Below are 20000 nucleotides of genomic sequence, written 5' to 3' on the forward strand. Positions count from 1 at the left end.
CTGCTGGTGAGCACAGCAAAGAAAGTATTCAAACAGCAATAGCATGCGCTTTTTGAGATCACACTACAGTAATCAGCCCGGTCCCACCGGGAATCCTCCCGACTCTCCCGATTGCCACTCCACTAGGCTACTCAGGTGCAGAATATTCTGGACAATGCTTGGGTGTTTGCATAGGCTATAACAATATCATCCGGCGTGTTCAATAACGAGAATCTCACCATCTTAAACCGAGCTTAAAATAGAATTTGATTGAGTCGTGTAAATGCCATAGCCTGTTCTTGTCTATCGTTTCGTTTAGCTTCATTATCTTGAAATAACGTGAATTTACAAATCATATAAGCACTATATTTAATTGAGTTCAAAGACGACATATCATTTGATGAAGGAGGGAAATTTGACTGTTTCATGGAAAATATTAGCACATTTTGAATTTGATGCCAGCAACACGTCTCAAAAAAGTTGGACAGGGACAACAAAAGGCTGGAAAAGTTGTGTAATGATAAAGGCAACAAAAGGAGGAACAACTAATTAATTGAAATGGGGATAAAATTAGCATCCCAGAGAGACTGAGTCACTCAGAAGTAAAGATGTGGAGGTATTCATCATTCTGTGTAAACCTGTGTGGGCAAATGATGAAACAATATACAAATAGTGTTTCTTATCATGAAATCCAGAGAAGAGAGGCAGAGTCTCTTAGAACTAAAGATGCGGAGGATATGAGATCACTCTGTGAAAACCTGTGTGAGCAAATAATGCAACAATATAAGAATAATGCTTTTTAACTTGAAATGATGATGCATTTGTGCATTTTATCCTCCATTGTACATAATATCATTCAAATATTTAGAAAACAATGCAGAGCTTTTTTTGTAAACAATGGACAGGGCTGAGAAACAATACTGGATGACCATGATCATTGGGACCTCAGGTGGCACTGTATCAAAACCAGACCTGTTTTTGTGAAGAAAATAATTTACAATAATCTCCGATAACCATTGTCTATGAACACAGTTTGATGCTTTTACCATCCAGAAGAAACATGATCCGCCGTCTTATCTGAGCTCATTTAAGATGGACTGCACTAAGAACAAGTTGAATGATCTCTCTCCTCTTTAGCTCTTTAGGATGTGGAGTTCATGATTTCCAAAAATAATTAGACATTTTGATTGGTGTAATCACAGGACAGTTTTCCAATTTGCCTCAGTTCAAAAGCCAGCATATGTGATGGTGTGGGTTGCATAAGTGACTATGGCATGGCCAGCTTGCACATCTGGAAAGGCACAGTTAAGGCTGGAGGATTTTTGAGCAACATATACTGCCAGGGAAGGCCTTGAATATTTTCAGGAAACAATGCCATTCATTCTGCACATATTACAGCAGTATGGCTCCATAGAAGAAGTAAAATGCTCTGTCTGCAGTCCAGATCGGTCACATTGGGTGCAACATGGAATGAACATGATTAAGAAGACCCAAGATTGATGAACTGATGATATGCAAGCTGAAATCCTATATTAGGCAAGAATGGAACAACATTTCATTCTCAAAACTCCAGCAACTGGCCTCTGGACAGTTCCCAAATATTTATAGACTGTTGTTAAAAAGATGAGGTGCAGCAACACAGTGGTAAACATGCTCCTGACCCATCTTTCTTTTAGACGTGCCTTCAAATTCAAAAACAAGATAATTCATTTGTTTACATAATTGCTACGTTGTCTTTGCACTACTATCAAACACAGCGTTCCAGCTGTTTTTGAAATGGTAAGAGTGTGTTAGACAGTTAGACTCTGAGTGTGTGTGTGTGTGTGTGTGTGTGTGTGTGTGTGTGTGTGTGTGTGTGTGTGTTTGTGTGTGTGTGTGTGTGTGTGTGTGTGTGTGTGTGTGTGTGTGTGTGTGTGTGTGTGTGTATAGTATGGGTGCACATGTGTGTGTGTGTGCGGGTGTGTGCAAGTGTGTGTGTGTGTGTGAAAAGAAAGTCTCACATCCACAGAGACCCGGCAGCAGACTGTATAGAGGGAGAGCAGATAGCTAACAAACGTTCAGAAAAAGTCCTGTTGGCAAATTTGAGGAAAAGTCGGTAAAAGGGCTATTTCACACAATTTGAGGGTGCTGAATTCAAATATGTTGTTTACCAAGTTGAATTTTGAGTTTTAAGCTTGCTAATTAGCATACTTAGCATAATTCACATACTTTTTGGTTTTGCCATCAGATATCATAAGAATTGCCAAACATAAGGCATTAATAAACTCTTTATGTATCAGATATGTACCCCAATGACCCTCAAGTAGCAAATGAAAATAAGTTAAAACTAAAATATAAATTGAAATAATAGCTAAAATTCAGTATGATGTTAAGAAAAAAAATAGATTCCTTGATAATAAAATGATAATTGAATAGTAGGTGACTACATTTTTCTGTAGAAAGTACTTTGTCACTAACTATTATGAACAGTTGTCAGTCTTTACAGAGGATTTACACTGTATTTTTTTTACTGTAAAGGCGACTGTGCTTGCCTAGTTAACACATCTCACTGGTGCTCTTTCCTATCATTCAAATTCCAGCCATGCAAAACAATGGAAGAGTGTGCATGTTTGAGGAGTGCTGAAGAGTGCTATGGAGATTGCATTATTTGCAAAAAAGTTAGACAAGATATCCTTTAAAGTGCAAAAAAAAGAAACATTCTCCAGTGATTCATTACTGCATATGATGCTGAAAGGGAAGTGGACCTAGGACAAATCCTCAGCTACGAACTGATTAATGTCCCTGTACTGTAGCTATTGCAGATAGCGATGGTTATTTGTGAAGTGGAAATAAGTCTACCCTTACTCAAGTGCTGTCTAGCAATGTGGAATGTCCAATAGTGGTCACTGCAAAAACTGCTCATTCAACACTGGCAATAGATGCTCAAGATCTAGTTATGTCTTTAGGACACCCATCTGACTGCAGCACATTTAAGAAGTATGCAGGTTTGTAAGAAACGTTTGTATTGTTATTTGGTATTTGTTATGTGGTAGCAAATGATGTTAACTATCAAATAAATAGACCTAATGTAGGAATGCACACAAATATTGCAACAGATAATGGTGTAGGCCTATCTGATTAAGACCTGAGTGGTTGAAACATACTTATTAAATTACACTGGGTGCAAAGAAGACTATCTTCACTTTTTTCCCTTTGCAACTGTCAAAGAAATCCCATAAACACGGGAAGGCCTAGGGTAGCCTACATCAGATGGCCTAAAGATTAGGCTCTTCTGCATAGCAATAAGTGATTTGCATGCAGTAATTTGAACACGTACCTTGATCTAGCCTACTTTGGCTATTTAAAGGTAATTTATTGCCAAAACACCACACAATATAAATGAGCTATAACAAACAATAAAGGATTTAATTACACACAAACTACTATTTTACTGACTACAAAAATAATAATTATGTAGGAAGTTTAGAAGTTTAAAACCCAGAATTGACCAAAAGTGCACCAAATTCAACACAAATGACTCAATACACTTGGAGGAGGCCTGCGTCCTTTCTTTTCCAGATATTTTAGGATTTGGATAGCGTTTCAGTATTGAGTATCAAGATATTTATGGCAGGTATTGTATCAAAGTCATAATTTTGGTATCGTGACAACACTATGCCAGAGCCACTCTGTTTTCTAGATGTCGAGGATCGGAGGCTCTACCACCAACAAGTGATGCTGCTCAATGGCATTATCAAGCTCTAGTATGGAGGCAAGCACACATATCAAATCCAGTGTTACTAGAAGTAAGATGTTTTTTACTTGTCAGTTGTTGCTGACGGTAGATGCAGTTCTGCATTAGGCTTATTCCCGCTATCTAAGTTCATATACTGTAGGATATATTCTGAGTTGAAGGTTACCTGTGCAACTTGTTATTGTGATAAAATGCATTAAACACCACATGAGTGACTCACTATGTTAGCAATAAAAATATGGTTGTGATTTTATTAGAATTTCCGAGTTTAGTACATGTTAACTGTAATCATGTTCCTAAATATGTTAATAAACTATAGTATGGCTTCTTTAATGCTCAAACATGTATTTAGAGAACACTTTTATTTGGTTTTAGTGATTACTTTTAAAATCAACCCAATTTAAGGAAAAATAAGCAAAAAAATCGCTATTTTATGTTAAAATGCTGATTATGCGGCTTAGAACTCAGCTTGGTAAACAAAATATTCAGAATCAGCACCCTCAAATTAGTTAAGAAGGCTGATTACCAACTTTTCCTCAAATTTGCCGTCAGAAGTTCTCTTCTGTGAAACTGCTCCCCCCTCGTGCGCTCGGTCCTCAGCATCTGGAGCCTGACTCAGCTGACTGAACACCTGAGGGCCCTCTCCAGCCTCTCCGCCATCTTTATTCATGATCTCACACATTCTATCGACTCGGCCAGTCATTCTCAAAGATCTGCTAGATCTTCTTCTTTCCTGGGCTTGAGCGCGCGCCATAGTTTAGCTGTAGGACTTTGATTTTTAATTCAGGCATGCATCTCATTCTAGTCGAGTTCACGTCTCTCAGCCAGGGCCAGAATGGATATGTATAGAGGCACATTAAACAGATTTCACAGTCAGGTTTGCGCTCGACTTTGAATTTACGGGGCATGAAAAATTCATCCCCGTGAAGAGAGATGCCAATACCAGCGCAGCTTGGCCCGGGATGGCGCTGATTGCGATTTCAGGTCCTTGGACTCAGAAGACCCCTGGGGTGTGATGTGCTCCGGCTGTGTAAAGCTCCGGTTGCACCTCTTCCAGGCCGTCTGATTTGCCTGGCCCCCCTCTGTCTCCTCGGCTCACAGAGACCCTAATGGGCCTTAGTGGCCCTGCGAAATGTACGAGCTTAATTAAACGACAGTCGGGCAACGGTGGAGAGTGGATGAGCTCAGATGAACTACACCCGCAGGTCATCATTGTCACTTCACCATGCCCCCACACTCCACTCTCATCCCAACCCCCCCCCCCTCTCCCAACCCCCTCCCCTGCTGTCATTTTCAATAGACAGTGCATCATCGAGGGACCTCGGGAATCGAAGATGGCAGCTCGGCAGGATCCAAACATGACTTCATCTCAGAGGGGCTAATGTCAGAGCAGACGGTGTGATGGCCTCAGGGGTGAGGAGGGTGGGCTGAGGGAGGAGATGTCCCGTGACTCTGCAGCTCGGTGTGATGGCCTCAGGGGTGAGGAGGGTGGGGTGAGGAGGGTGGGGTGTCCCGTGACTCTGCAGTTCGTCACTGTCCACTGGCTCTGGCAGACACATGGCAGAGACACTTCAAAGATATCGAACAGACGGCGCTCAGGCCATTGTCACATATGACTATACTGCTTTATCCGTCCTACAGACACGGATCTGGAACCAGGACGCTGAACTCTACTTTGAGAAAGACGATAAGCTGGTGCAGAATAGGCAGCTGTGTTTACGTTCTTTTTTCATACTCTCATCACTCTCTCCCTCTTCTTCTCTTCTCTTATTGTCTCTCTCTCTCTCTCTCTCTCTCTCTCTCACACTTTGCTTCTGTCTTTCCATCTGTCTCTTCCACCGATTCCTGCTGAAAACAAAAGAGCTCGGGAGGGACTCGCAATCATGGTGGAAGTTTCCAAAATTCTTGAAAAGCTTGAGCTGACTTGATTAGCAAGTGCCCTGACAGGCGGACAGCAAAATCATGGGTTGTCAATGCAGCCTTAAATTAAATGCATGTTGTGTGTGTGTGTGTGTGTGTGTGTGTGTGTGTCTGTGTCTGTGTCTGTGTCTGTGTGTGTGTGTGTGTGTGTGTGTGTGTTTATGTCCATGTTCAGCTGAGTGGAGTGGAGACCATTTTTCCCAAAGAAAATGTAGGTTGTAAGAAAACAGTGGTTGAATGACTGACATAGATTAGGTTAGAGGCTATTCTTGTGCACCTTTACTTACATGTTTGTGTGTGTGTGTGTGTGTGTGTGTGTGTGTGTGACATAATGACAAGAATGTCAGTGATCAGATCAGTTGCTAGCTAGTGTGTGTGTGTAATCTGAAATCAACTTCAACTAGAGATCTTTACCTTAGTGTGTCTATGCAACTTCAACTAGAGATCTTTACCTTAGTGTGTCTATGCAACTTCAACTAGAGATCTTTACCTTAGTGTGTCTATGCATGCACTCTCTTTAAATGCACTTATGACTACGGGAGTCACTTGTGCATCCCTTGAAGACTATTTAACCCTATATTGTGCCTAAGAATAACAAACAGCCTCTTATATATTTGATTATATATTTCATATTATAACTCACCTTAGTTTCTAAGAAAAGCATTACAATTTGGCAAAGAATAAAATAGTTGTTTATTGTGTTTCTTTCTAGCACCCCCGATTGCCACATGCAATCCAAATGCATGAAACATATTGTAAACTATTATTCAATATAAAATAATTGTACTAACATTGTCTTTAGACTATTCAGATTATGTTGTGTATGAATCGTAATGAAAAAATTTGGTTATCAATCCAATCTATAGTACCACCTTTGAACAATTTGAAAAAAGAAAAACAAATTAGCTCATTGGTGAAATTCAACCAGCTGAAATGTTGATGGGCAGTGATGACTCTTGATGTGAAGAGTGTGCACAGTATGGTGTCATTGCAGACCAGTCCAGAATAGCTGGCTGTTTGGAGAGCTGGAGTTGGCTGTCTGGAGTGCAGACTGAAGTTGTGAGAGATCTCTCTGAGCAGATGCTAGAAAATGCAGATCAGTATAGCTAGCTATGTACTTTTGATAGCAACAGATGATAGTTAACAGTCTAGAGATACTTAGCATCCAATGATTGCATATAGCTCAATACAGACACTAGGCAGCTAACGGTAGTATGGCAGCTCAGCAGCATCTTGAGTGATGAGATAGAATGATGGCTCATTGAAGCATCGGAAATATAAACAAAAAGTGAGTTTGTTCAGGGATTTGAGGCATGAGAGGTTGGGTGTTGTTTGCAAAGTCTGATATTTCTGAGGTAGCCTATATAACCCTTTTACACCAGATAAAGTAGATTGTGTAAAGAATAATCCACAATGGGGCACGCATTTATGGGGATATAATGCATGCCCTTTTTTAGGCAAATAGAGCCCAACCAAATCTAGAAAGTGTAAAATGTAGTAGGGTACAATTGCTACATCATAGAAGTTTGTTTCAACCTATCCCTGTATTGCCAAGTACATCTATTTCTTTAAGCAAGTCTATTTTTTCCACCTCATGCTAGTTATTGTTTCATTTGAGCTTTTACTGTGCAAGGGGCGAGTTTTAGCATCCACCGATCATCTCATGCTATCTCTAAATTGTTTATTAATGAGAAAAAGGTGATCTTTTACTGTCAATCTTCACATTCTAAGGTAGCCTAATAGAAATGTGTTGTGTTGAACAGCGTGGTTCAGCCCTTCACACGCCTGGACTCAAACTTGCAATTGAGCTAAAAACCCAGGCTGCTAGCTCTCTCACTAGCACGACCCTTTTGGGAGGGAAGTTTACCAACGTACATACAGCACAGCTAAGGACCAGCTGGCTACAGCTTTACAGTAATCACCCCCTAAACTTTACTCCGATTTGGGTCACGGCACGGCACCAATGTGACCTGCGTTGTGTTGGCGTTGTGTTGCTCTATATTTGAGTAGGCTTAGCTAACAATTGTGTGCAGTCATCACCTAGGAAGTTATGTCAAATTTTGATGTGCCATGGTCTAAACATATCTAAAAAAGAAATGATGTTTCGAAAAATGTTGTGTTTGTGTGTGGAGGGGGAAATCCATGGTTTTGTTGCACCATAGAAACAACATGGTTGCAATGCATTGATAGTATGTTAGTACACAAGCATGCTAAATAGCCATTTTAGCAGGTAATTATGATTATTAGAAGAAGAGCTGGCTAGCTTTTAACACACTGAGTGAGAAAATGTACATAGCTTATTCTACATCAAAAGTTACTTAGGGTCATATTGACCCTAGCATGATAGTTGTTGTTTTTTATGGCAGGTACACTGAAAGTAATAAAGTGTCATTCATTTTAAAAAGCTAGATGGACAGCCAGGAATATTGACCACTTATTTCTGTCATTTTGCAATGTTTGAAACTAGTTTCGGGTCACTATGACCCCAACATAATAGCAGGGTTAGATTACAACAGATGTAGTTCCCTCTTCCCTGCCCACACACTTTTCTCTAAGTGTGCGTGGAGACATGTTGGGTCCAGGAGGCTCCTGTGTACCAGAGCCTGGCTGTCTTCACTGTTGATTTTTTTCTCCTTCTCAGACATTCATTGGCTGGAGGGCTCCAGGAGGTGTTACCGTAAGTTTATATGTGATAGGCATGTTGGGTCTTCTGCAATTGTTAAGAGTTTGATGAAGAGTGGCTCTCAAGTAAAAAAAAAACAACAAAAAAAAGCAATAGGGGAAATATTATAAAAGCTACCTCTACTTCCGTGTGCATTAAGAGAAATGTGTTTGGGAGTGAGTGGAACTTTGTGTCTTTGTGTGTCTTTCAACATTTACCCTTCCTGTGAGTATGTCTTGTTGTGTGTGTGTGTGTCTGTTTGTGTGTGTGAGAGGATGTGTGCACAGATTTGTGTCTGTCCGTATATATCTCTTTGAGTCGAAGGGTTTGTGAGGTTTAATGATGAGCAGTGTCAATGCCTTAGCGTCGGATGTCTGTCAGACTGACAGCAAAGTCGGCAGTTGTCCCTCTTTGTTCCCCTGTGTCGGACAAACACCCATACCACTATGTCACTTCCTGCCTTCAGGTGCAAGCTGTTTGACTGTGTGTTGGTCTGCTTTACGATGACAAGTCGGCCATGATAAGACACTGCCATAGGCTTTCCACGAGTGGAAGTAGATAACTATCTTTCTGCCCGTCTGCATGTTCCTTATCAGCGAAGCCAGCACGACAGTTCCCTTCAAAACTCCATCTAAACAAAACACTCCACTGCATTCAATTTTAAAGTACTGATTATTTGTGTGTCCTCCATCACCACCCCTGCCCTTTACTGCAATTTCAGCTCCAACTTTGGCAATTACACAGCATTTACAAAGTGTGATTATGCAAGTAATTAATGGTGCTTGTCACAATACAAATGTGCTGATTGAGAATGGAGAATGCAATTAGTATGTAAGGGGAATTAGCTATCGATTAGGCAAATGCTTGATTTGTACTCAATGTATATTTTTTGTGCAGTGTTCTTAGCCACCACGCCCTCTAGCTTTTTCTAGGTGTTACACGGGTGTTGCATTGTTTTATTGACTTGTTGTTTTTTGTACTCTTCTCTTCCTCTCTTTCTCTCTCTTTGTTGTTTCACTCTGTGTTTCTCCTCATTTCACCATCACCCCTTTTCTTTGTTTCATCCTCTTTCTTCCTCCCTAATTACTTCTCATTCTTTATTTTTTCATTCTTTCATTGTTTTTTCTTTCTTTCTCTCTCTCTCTCTCTATCTCTCTCTCTCTCCCCTCTCTCTCTATCCATTCACTCTCCACTCTATCTTTCTGTCCTTTCTCTTTCCTCTCTCTCTCTCTCTCTCCCTCTCTTTGCCCCAGGCGTGCGGCACCTTCGGCAGAGTTCTCAGTGGACCGCACGCGTCACCTCATGTCCTTCCTGACCATGCTGGGCCCCAGCCCCGACTGGGACGTGGGTCTGTCCGCCGAGGACCTCTGCACCAAGGAGTGCGGCTGGGTGCAGAAGGTCGCCCAAGACCTCATCCCCTGGGATGCCGGCACCGACAGCGGCGTCACCTATGAGGTCAGCAGCACACACACCCTCTTCCTTACCTGCCACCTTCTCTCAAAACCGACTTCCCGAGTCTTCCTCCTCAGGTCTCGTCATGTTCCCTCCCTCGACTGATTCCAACTGGAAAGCTGATTCAGTGACTCACTGGTTTGGGGTTTTGAAGGAAAGCATTGGCCTGAATCACAGCACTCAGGCTTGAACCCGTTGAACTAGGCAGAACCCCGCCTGTTTTCCTTTTCTCCCTTTTGGCCTTTCTCTGTCTTTCTGTGGGACGGCCCTTGGCTGCCACTCTTCACCTCGCCGAAGTCTCCAATCAGCGTGGTATTTTAAAAGGACATGCCGAGACGAGAGCGGGGTGATCTGCAGAACAGAGATTTATCGTTAGGCATGGGACAGATGGCTACTCTGAGGAGACTGCTACTTCTTCTGGATGTGAGACGCATATCAGGCTCCTTATTCACATCGCTCTCCCTCTCTCTCTACTCGTCCTCCTGCATGACTGTGCCATCTACTGGTTTGCAAAGGGTACTGCAGGAGTAGCAAGGCAGGCAGCTCACTTATATTGAAATAGACCTGTAATCCACATCCCCTCCCACCCTCCCGCTCCTCTTCCCCTTCCACATCACCACCGGTCTTTTCTTTTTCTGACCTTAAGTGGAGAGAAACGGCAGTGGAAAATTCTGCCTAGAGGGGCCTTTGATCAAATCCTGTGCTCCCGTCCTCGGCTGAATTCCCCACGCCCCTTTTGGACGCCACAGGGTGGCGACGCGGCGCCTGGCCTATCATTTACGGGATGTGATGTTAGGTCACACTCGGTGGGGTGTAGATGGCTGGGTAATTTTCACAGGCTCTCTGCTCCCCCCCCCCCCCCCCCCCCCAGGCTGTGTTTTGTTGTAATAATCTCCTCCCATGATCCTTCCCTCCACTGACTAATAGAACGTCTCTCCTCACAGCCCCACCGACGTAGATTGTGGTCTCATATCACTGTTCAGGTCTTTATTGTGTGCTACAGTGATGGAGGTAAGATTGTGGGACTTTTTATTTTCAGGGAAAAGTCAGTGCCAGTAATGTAATATTGATGATCTATCCTCAGGCCTACAGTGATACATTTTATTCAGCAGAACAGGCATTTGGAGAGTATTTTTAGCGCAGTGGCAATTAGGCTAATCCAGAATGGACTGAATGAAGCAGCCAATACAAATATTAAAAACATGACGTCATGTCTATTAGATGAAGCCCCTTAAGGCCCATGGTGATTTTTTTTTTTAAAGAGCACATTTTTTGCATACCCTTCCTATACTTTTGCGTTACCTTGCAGTCGTTTTGTGTTCTTAAGATCACAACTATGAACCGTAAAAGGCTCCGTAGCACTTTTTTTTATTATATTTTATTCATTGTAGTGTATTTGCCAATTTGTGGTGACCTGATATCTGCTCTAACACAATGTGATCTAACAGCCATCCTCCGTGTTTGTGTTTCCCGCCAGTCACCCAACAAGCCCACCATTCCGCAGGAGAAGATCCGGCCACTGACCAGTCTGGACCACCCGCAGAGCCCCTTCTACGATCCTGAGGGGGGCGCCATCACGCCCGTAGCTCGGGTGGTGGTGGAACGAATCGCTCGCAAGGTCTGGACCATCATCTCAGTGAGACAGAACTACACTATGGCTTAATATTGCATCAACATTTCACACATGTTGTGTGTCGATTGTCTTCAAATATTCCGAAAATGGTGTTTGAAATCAGTCCATCAAAAGCTGAATTTTTCCCTTGATGTATTATGTACATATCATGCATATTTAATTGTCTCAAGGGACATGATTTTACCCAGAGTCCTAAGAGTAATTTGAATAGGACTCTCATGGTGTGGAAACCACTGGGCATAGACTCAGCCTACTGATTGAGATGTTATATGTCTCTGTTGGGCTGTGGGCCTGCAGTTATTATGCCAGGGTGTAGCCTCTGTACAGACACCCGGCTCAGATCACACAGACTGTTGAGCATCGCCTCGTTTCCGGCTATCTGAAGGATCCCTCCACAGATCACTTATTAACCACACACTCATAGCCTGAATCTATGCGCCTCTGGGCGCATACAGCAGTAGGAATGAACCCTCTGTCTGCCCAGCTCAGATCTCACTTCCCGCCGCATGAGTGATGGCTGATCTGTTAGAGGGAGAGAAAAGGTTACATCCAGGAAACTCCAGCTCAGCAACCTTTTTTCTGGTTTGCTGAAAAGGTGAGTAGGGGAGAGGTGGGATTCCCCTTCAATGATGTGGTGAATTTTAATGTTTCACAGGGTGAGCAGTGCAACATCGTGCCTGATAACGTGGATGACATCGTGGCCGATATCGCCCAGGAGGAGAAGGAAGAAGGTCAGCTGGTTTTGTCATTTTTGTCTGCTTTCCAACAGACTGTGGAGATTGCATTCTGTCTTTGAAATTAAATTTTATATCTCAACTAGCAGTGCGGCTTTACTAAAAGGAGATCGTGTTAATTCCTTAGCTGTTTGTAATTGGCTGTTAGAGTTCTGTTTATGCTAATTTATTTATTGTAAATACATTTCCTGTAGATACTGTAAATCCATTCAGGTCTTTCAAACTTACATCTTGGCCTACTGCAGGGGTATTCAATTAATCTTCAGCGAGGTCCAGTTACGGAAAATTTCCTCAAGCAAAGGTCCAGAGCATCATAATGTTTAACGTGCGTGTTTAGGCTATGTATATGTATGTAGGCCTATGTATAATATTAGGATGGATGGATGGAGCCTAGTTGTAGATAGATAGATAGATAGATAGATACTTTATTGATCCCCAAGGGGAAATTCAAGAAATAGAAGATTGTAGGCCTAGGCCTAATGTTTAATGTGAAATAAAATAAGTAGCCTAAAAGAGAACATTCGAAATGAGGAGAAATAAGGCAAGATAAGAGTAGCCTAATTGGGGAGAAAAACTGAGTAGCCTTGGCTATTTTTAAGATCTTCGGGTCAACATAAAAAAAAACTAAAAATAAAATTTGAGCTGAGACAAGGATGAACTTAAAATAAAATTTGAGCTGAGACAAGGATGGATATTCCACACCCATTAATCAGCAAGTTTAATTTATTTTTTTAGTTTTTTTTTATGTTGACCCGAACTTAAAATAAAATTTGAGCTGAGACAAGGATGGATATTCCACACCCATTAGCCTAATCAGCAAGTTTAATTTTTTTTTTTAGTTTTTTTTATGTTGACCCGAACTTAAAATAAAATTTGAGGTGAGACAAGGATGGATATACCACACCCATTAATCAGCAAGTTTAATTTATTTTTTTTAGTTTTTTTTATGTTGACCCGAAATTCTGGAAACCCATGAATATCACGTTGTTGGGCAGTGAATGTATGTAGGTTTAACTAGATTGAGGTGGATCAATCATATTGCCTTCTTAAATAGTAAAATATTCTGTGGTCTCAGTTCACTGTTGAATGGGCCTAGCCTACCTATGCTTGCTCAAAATATATGCTTTCTCTAGAGGTGCTTCAAATTGGCGCTTAAAATCGCCTGTCTCAGAATAGAAGAGGTCCAGGGCAATTCCGCGCAAAACTGTCACATCCATATTTAGTTGGCGTTACGGACGTGACAGTTTTGCGTGGTAGGCCTATTGCCCCCGTATCGTTATATAAAGCTCTGTTCTCGCTGTCTAGCTTTCTCCTCTTTGAGCAATCGATGATTTGAAAATAACTTACTTATCGTTAACTTAGATATCCATCTGATTGTTTTTCGTCCCGTCTCCTCTCCTCGCTCGTTTCAGGCTATCAGTCTCTTCTCCATAGTAGGCTACTTTACTCACTGACTCGACTTTATCAGAATTCACAGATTTCACTGGCTGAGTAGCAGCAAGCGAAATGATGGTTCCTGAAGCTCCTAAAGTAAATGCTGTTATCCTAACCAACGAAACATTTAGTGCAGCTTTGAAATCTTACGTGAAAATCTAAATTAGGCTATTATGGTCTGGGTCCGGATAGGATCACGTCACGGTCCGGACTCGGACCGCGGCTCGCCATTTGGTGATGGCTGGCCTACTGGTTAGGGCTTCGGGCTTGTAACCGAAGGGTTGCCGGTTCGATCCCCGACCAGTGGGAAAAATGTGGGCGGGGAAAGTGGTTGAGCACTGCTTTCCCATGCCCACATCCACGGCTGAAGTGCCCTTGAGCAAGGCACCTAACCCCTCACTGCTCCATGAGCGCCGCTGTAGCAGGCAGCTCACTGCTCCGGGTTAGTGTGTGCTTCACCTCACTGTGTGGTGTGTGTTTCACTAATTCACGGATTAGGATAAATGCAGAGACCAAATTTCCCTCACGGGATCAAAAGCGTATACTTCTTTACTTATACTTAATATGTTTGTATTTCTTTGATCATCTCTATATGTTCCTGTCATGGTCACCCCCTCTCTCCCTCTCTGAGCAGACGACACACCTGAGACATGTATCTACTCCAACTGGTCCCCGTGGTCAGCCTGCAGCTCGTCCACCTGTGAGAAGGGCAAGCGCATGAGGCAGCGCATGCTGAAGGCCCAGCTGGACCTGAGCGTACCCTGTCCTCACACTCAGGACTTCCAGCCTTGCATGGGCCCGGGCTGCAGCGACGAAGGTCAGAGGTCATACTACACATAGCGCTGCTAACCCTACTATGCGAACAGCGCCCTCTACAGGCATTGGTGACCCTGGTGAAGATGAGTAAAAAGAGATATTTAAAAAAAAACGTCTTTTTGTGTTTTATCTTAGTTTCACAAAGAAAACAATGATGATGTTTATATACCTCTTTTTATTCATCTTTATCAGGGGTGCCTATAAATAGAGGCTGCTTCTAATGCTTTTATGTTTTTAAGACCTCCCCAGAATCGGTTTACTGCACCCTGCTATACACTTAATGTATACTGTTTATGAAGAAAAGCCTACTGTATGCATATGAATCATAATATGGGTATGCCACCTGCATTCTGGTGTGTTGTCTCTCCGTGGGCCACGGCTGCAGCACCAAAAGTCAGCACTCACAGTGCACATGGCCATACTTCAGCACTCACAGTGTACATGGCCATACTTAAGCACTCACAGTGTACATGGCCATACTTCAGCACTCACAGTGCACATAGACATACTTCAGCACTCACAGTGCACATGGCCATACTTCAGCACTCACAGTGCACATGGCCATACTTCAGCACTCACAGTGTACATGGCCATACTTAAGCACTCACAGTGTACATGGCCATACTTCAGCACTCACAGTGCACATGGCCATACTTCAGCACTCACAGTGCACATGGCCATACTTCAGCACTCACAGTGCACATGGCCATACTTCAGCACTCACAGTGTACATGGCCATACTTCAGCACTCACAGTGTACATGGCCATACTTCAGCACTCACAGTGTACATGGCCATACTTAAGCACTCACAGTGTACATGGCCATACTTAAGCACTCACAGTGCACATAGACATACTTCAGCACTCACAGTGCACATGGCCATACTTCAGCACTCACAGTGTACATGGCCATACTTAAGCACTCACAGTCAGGGGCGCCTGCAGGAATGAATGCTATGGTACGCACACCCATCACCCCCCGCAAAAAAAATCACTCGTGAACAATATTTGTCCGTTTTAGGTCCGTGCATTGGTCAGCAAAAAAGTAGCCTACATAGCATAACAACATCCACATGCAATAATACAACGACAATGTCTACAATGACCTATTCATTTGGACAACTTGATACAGCCCTATACATACAGGCTAAAGTTACCTTTAGTTTTGTTCTAGCGTAACGTGACGTCTGGCTTTAGCGCAGTCTAACGTTCTGACAAGCACACCAATTGCCTTGCCCATCTGGAATAACTCCTAGCTTTGCTGCCTCCATCCTTTCTGTTTTCGTTGTTTAAACTTGTGATATCCATGATGAGTATTGATTTAGTGAATTAGCTCAACATTGTGTGCTGATAATCATATATAGATAGCCGAGTAAAAGAAAACAACAAGTAGCCTATTGCGTGTCTGCGTGCGTATTCTCTCTCCTGCTCAAACAAAATGCGTGCACGTTAATTTTGATAACGTGTTCACTAACTTTACGTAATAGATGGTTAATAGCCCAATGGCATGCAGCTAAAGGGATACTGTGCATATTTGGGAAGGTATGGTAGGCCAATTTGGTGTGAATACACACACACAAGGGAAATGTTCTGTTGTTGAGTAGCTTGATGGTACGCACAGTGCGTACGGACGTACACCTGCAGGCGCGCCTGCTCACAGTGTACATGGCCATACTTCAGCACTCACAGTGCACATAGACATACTTCAGCACTCACAGTGTACATGGCCATACTTCAGCACTCACAGTGCACATGGCCATACTTCAGCACTCACAGTGTATATGGCCATACTTCAGCACTCACAGTGCACATGGCCATACTTCAGCACTCACAGTGTACATGGCCATACTTCAGCACTCACAGTGCACATGGCCATACTTTATCACCTGCTATTACGTAGATATACATACAGTACATGTTAAACCTTCATCAGAGAGCTCCCCAAAATCATTTCACTCTACACTGTTCTGTTTTACACTGAGGACTGGCCTCCCATACATGCCTGGTCCTAGACTAAAAGAAAATCAATACAAATCTCCACTGAAAAAAACTATTAGTCTAGGACTAGGCTTAACTCATGTATTTGAAGATGTCCATTAATACCTTTAAAAACTGTATCTATAAAGTGTAATGTGGGCTTGACACCTTCAGATGTTTTGTCCCTTTACAACCAATGGCAAAACTAATTTTTATGATAGATTTTCTAGGTCATTCCAGAGATAATTTATTTGCAGTTACTGTTAGTTAATTACTGCCCAAGGGTTTACACCAAATTGCACACAAACATGTGTGACAAGGTTTACGGTAATAGCGATTTATTATGCCCTTTGGAACTAGCATTTAGTTTATTCCAGACTGTGTAAAATAAGTCCCTGAGATGCTCTAAGGTTCACAGGGAGGGACTCCATGCTCATAATGACAGGCCATTTTATCAGATGACAAAAGCGGTGAGACACAAGAGCCATTTACCCACATAGGACTTTGCATTGATTCCTACTCAGAGACATGGAAAGGTCAAATGTGTTATTGCGGAGATTTTATTAGCTGGTTGGCGATCGATGAATCTGAGGCTCATTGGTGTGATGGCAAATAAAAACTGGGAAGATTGCAAAAGCAGGAAACCCAGTGAGTGAGACCCAGTGGGCAGATATCCCCTCTGCTTTGGTTTCTAATGGTCTGTTAACATCCATTATCGATTGTTGTGGTTGGCTTGATACAGAGGCCTCAGGGATACAGAGTTTACACAGCGCTCTTTTATTAATGATCAGATTAGTGCTGCTTCAATCGAGCAGATCTAAGTGAAGTCTTCAATTTTGTGGTGTTGATAGGGTAAGTGTGATTTTGGGGGTGGGGGTGTTGAGGGTGGTTGAGTTGTGTATTGGAGAGCTATACAAAAAAAACAAATACCCATTATGTTTTTGAAGCATGGAAAGTCAGACTTTATAAAGTTACACACAATGCCATGCCTTTTGTGAGTCCACGGTTAAATAGATCAGGAGATGGCATCAATAAAATAATGGGGGTGTGTGTCTGTCTTAACTTAAGGAGTAATTTTTTAGGATTAATTGTTCTTACTAAAAGTTGGTGTCAGCAGCTTTGTGAAAATGTTGTTAACTCTCAGTTAGTGAGTTTTAGGACTACTCTTAGTGGTAAAAGACAAAATGTCTGCCCCCCCTAGTGAAAGACCAGAAGGTTGTTAGCTCGATCACTGGAGCTCTACCACAATTGTAACCCTGAGCAAAGCACTTAATCCTAAATTGCTCCAGAGGGACTGTCCCCATAGTTTGTACGCTGCTCTGAATAATAGTGTCAGCTAAAAAACTAATTATGGAATGTAATGAACACAAACATTTCTCAATGAAGATAGACCAGTGGTTCTCAAAGTGTGGGGCGGGCAGGAGTAGAAACATGTGCTGGTGGGGCACGATAAACAGGAGGAAATTGGGCTTTTTTGTGCCTGTCTTAATTGATGCCTTTCTTTTTTCACAAGGAAAATCATACATTCAACACAAAATAGACACAACCAGACATAGACATATAAACAAGCCTACATATAAATTAAAACAACATCAGATCTAGGGGACCGAGATGGGAAATGTAACTAATATGTTAACGTTACCATTTTGCTGGAGGGATTGGGTCAGGTGTGGCTTGACAATTCCCCACCTACAAAGTGGGGAATGACAGAAAACATTGAGTACCACTGATATAGAGCCATCACCGTCTGATTTAACAATGGCCACTTGCTGTTCACACCCACAGTGGATGCGTCCACGTGTATGATGTCCGAGTGGATCACCTGGTCCCCGTGCAGCGCCTCCTGTGGGATGGGCACACGTTCACGCGAGCGCTACGTCAAGCAGTTTCCAGAGGATGGCTCCATCTGCACACTGCCCACTGAGGAGACAGACAAGTGCACCGTCAACGAGGACTGCTGTGAGTGCACACGCATCACGACACACACACACACACATACACACACACACACACACACACACACACACACACACACACACACACACACACATTCCTTCTAAGCCAGCAGAGGACAACACACACACTTTGGCCCTCTGGTCCGTGGAGACATTGTTGTTCTTACTCAAGTGTTTACAAAGTCTGTGTGTGGGGTGACTTTGCCAAAGCTGCAGAGTCATAACAGAAGCCTGCACATGAGCTGACTGTGTCAAAAGAGCATCGGGATTGACGGCACGGTGTGAGGAAAACCCAACTGGCAGATGAGGAGGTGGAGGGTGCAAATCTGCTAGGGCACATTAGGGTTGAGTTGTAGCCTAATAGCCAGTCTCTGGCTGTAATGTCCAGAGCCTCCTGATGTGCTATATTAGCTGAGTGAGGAGTGTCTGGCCAGGGCTGGAGTTAAACTCTGCAGGAGGGCACATCTCCATAACAAAGGTCGACAGTAGCTCTGCAGCATGTTGGCATAACCCCCCAACCCTTTTTATGGACAAAATCAGCTCTTTTCTGCGACCTTGTCAGTTACACAGTAACCCCCCCTGTTGTTCTCTCTAAAACAAACACACAGGCACACACAATCACATCACACACACACACACCAATACACACACACACTCTCTCAGCCAGCCTGAGAGTCCAAGTCAGTCAGCCCATGGGTACTCCTCAACCGGCACTTTGCCCATACGGATCACTTCCAACCACTTATTACTGTAATCAAACCATCACAGTCTCTTGACAACCAACCTGATAGTCCCTTGACACTCTAAATGTATTATACAGTTCTCAGACACACTATCACACAATGAAGTTGCCGTCTTTAGTTTACATAAACAGTTATGTGGCCTCTAAAGTGTCAGAGTACCAGAGTTAGTTTAACATAAAGTAGTTAAACTAGTGTATTATAAAGACATGGTCCTGTGGGTATTTCTAGCATTCACTTTAGGCTAAGACTGACCATCTAGCATATCATAAAACTAGATGTACCGCAGAGCGGTACAAAATATGACCGCCACCCAGTCCAGCACATTTTTTCCACAAAAATAAATCACGCTGAAAGGCCTATATGATTCTAACTGTCTCACTAAATTGCATTATCCACACTCAATTCTCACTGGTATCTGCTAGACAACAAGTACCAAAACATGATGAACGGTCATAATAACATATGTATGCAGCTTTAGTATGCAAAGTGTGTACCGGTATATTTATTTGTCCCTTGCCTGAGGCCCTGCTGTGTGGTGGGTCAGTGACTGGCCTCTGTTTCTTTCCTCTGTGGTATCCGTAGCGCCCAGCAGTTGCCTGGTGACAGAGTGGGGCGAGTGGGATATCTGCAGCGCCACCTGTGGGCTGGGCATGAAGAGGCGCGAGCGAATGGTCAAGACGCCCCCTGCTGACGGCTCTGTGTGTGGCGCCGAGGTGGTGGAGGTGGAGAAGTGCATGATGCCAGAGTGCCGTGAGTTATTATTACACACACAGAGTGTAATGTGAGTTATTATTACACACACACACACACACACACACACACACACACACATCCATATACACTCACTCACACACATGCATACAAATTTGTATTATGAGCATAGCAAAAACTGCATTTTAAATCACCAGTGCACCAGCATCGGAGGCTCTCTCACACACACATATACACATATACCAACATCA

General features: G+C 42.9%; 1 protein-coding gene across 2 annotated transcripts in view; it reads left to right on the forward strand.

Annotated features, from left to right (window-relative positions):
• The window catches only part of spon1a (spondin 1a), a 94669-nt gene that overhangs the window by 70177 nt on the left and 4492 nt on the right, over positions 1-20000 (forward strand). The window contains exons 8-14 of one of the 2 annotated variants that reach the window (XM_076288072.1): positions 8274-8309; positions 9548-9749; positions 11224-11364; positions 12035-12110; positions 14182-14364; positions 18126-18299; positions 19621-19788. In XM_076288072.1, the coding sequence (XP_076144187.1) occupies positions 8274-8309; positions 9548-9749; positions 11224-11364; positions 12035-12110; positions 14182-14364; positions 18126-18299; positions 19621-19788 (980 nt within the window). The remainder of the gene's footprint in view (positions 1-8273; positions 8310-9547; positions 9750-11223; positions 11365-12034; positions 12111-14181; positions 14365-18125; positions 18300-19620; positions 19789-20000) is intronic. The other variant, XM_076288073.1, reaches the window with a different exon arrangement.

The sequence above is a fragment of the Alosa pseudoharengus genome, unplaced genomic scaffold (genome assembly GCF_046254945.1).
Source record: "Alosa pseudoharengus isolate Yale_2024_CS ecotype anadromous, Long Island Sound unplaced genomic scaffold, YU_APseudo_1.1 YU_APseudo_1.1_scf_16, whole genome shotgun sequence".
Classification (NCBI taxonomy): Eukaryota; Metazoa; Chordata; class Actinopteri; order Clupeiformes; family Clupeidae; genus Alosa; species Alosa pseudoharengus.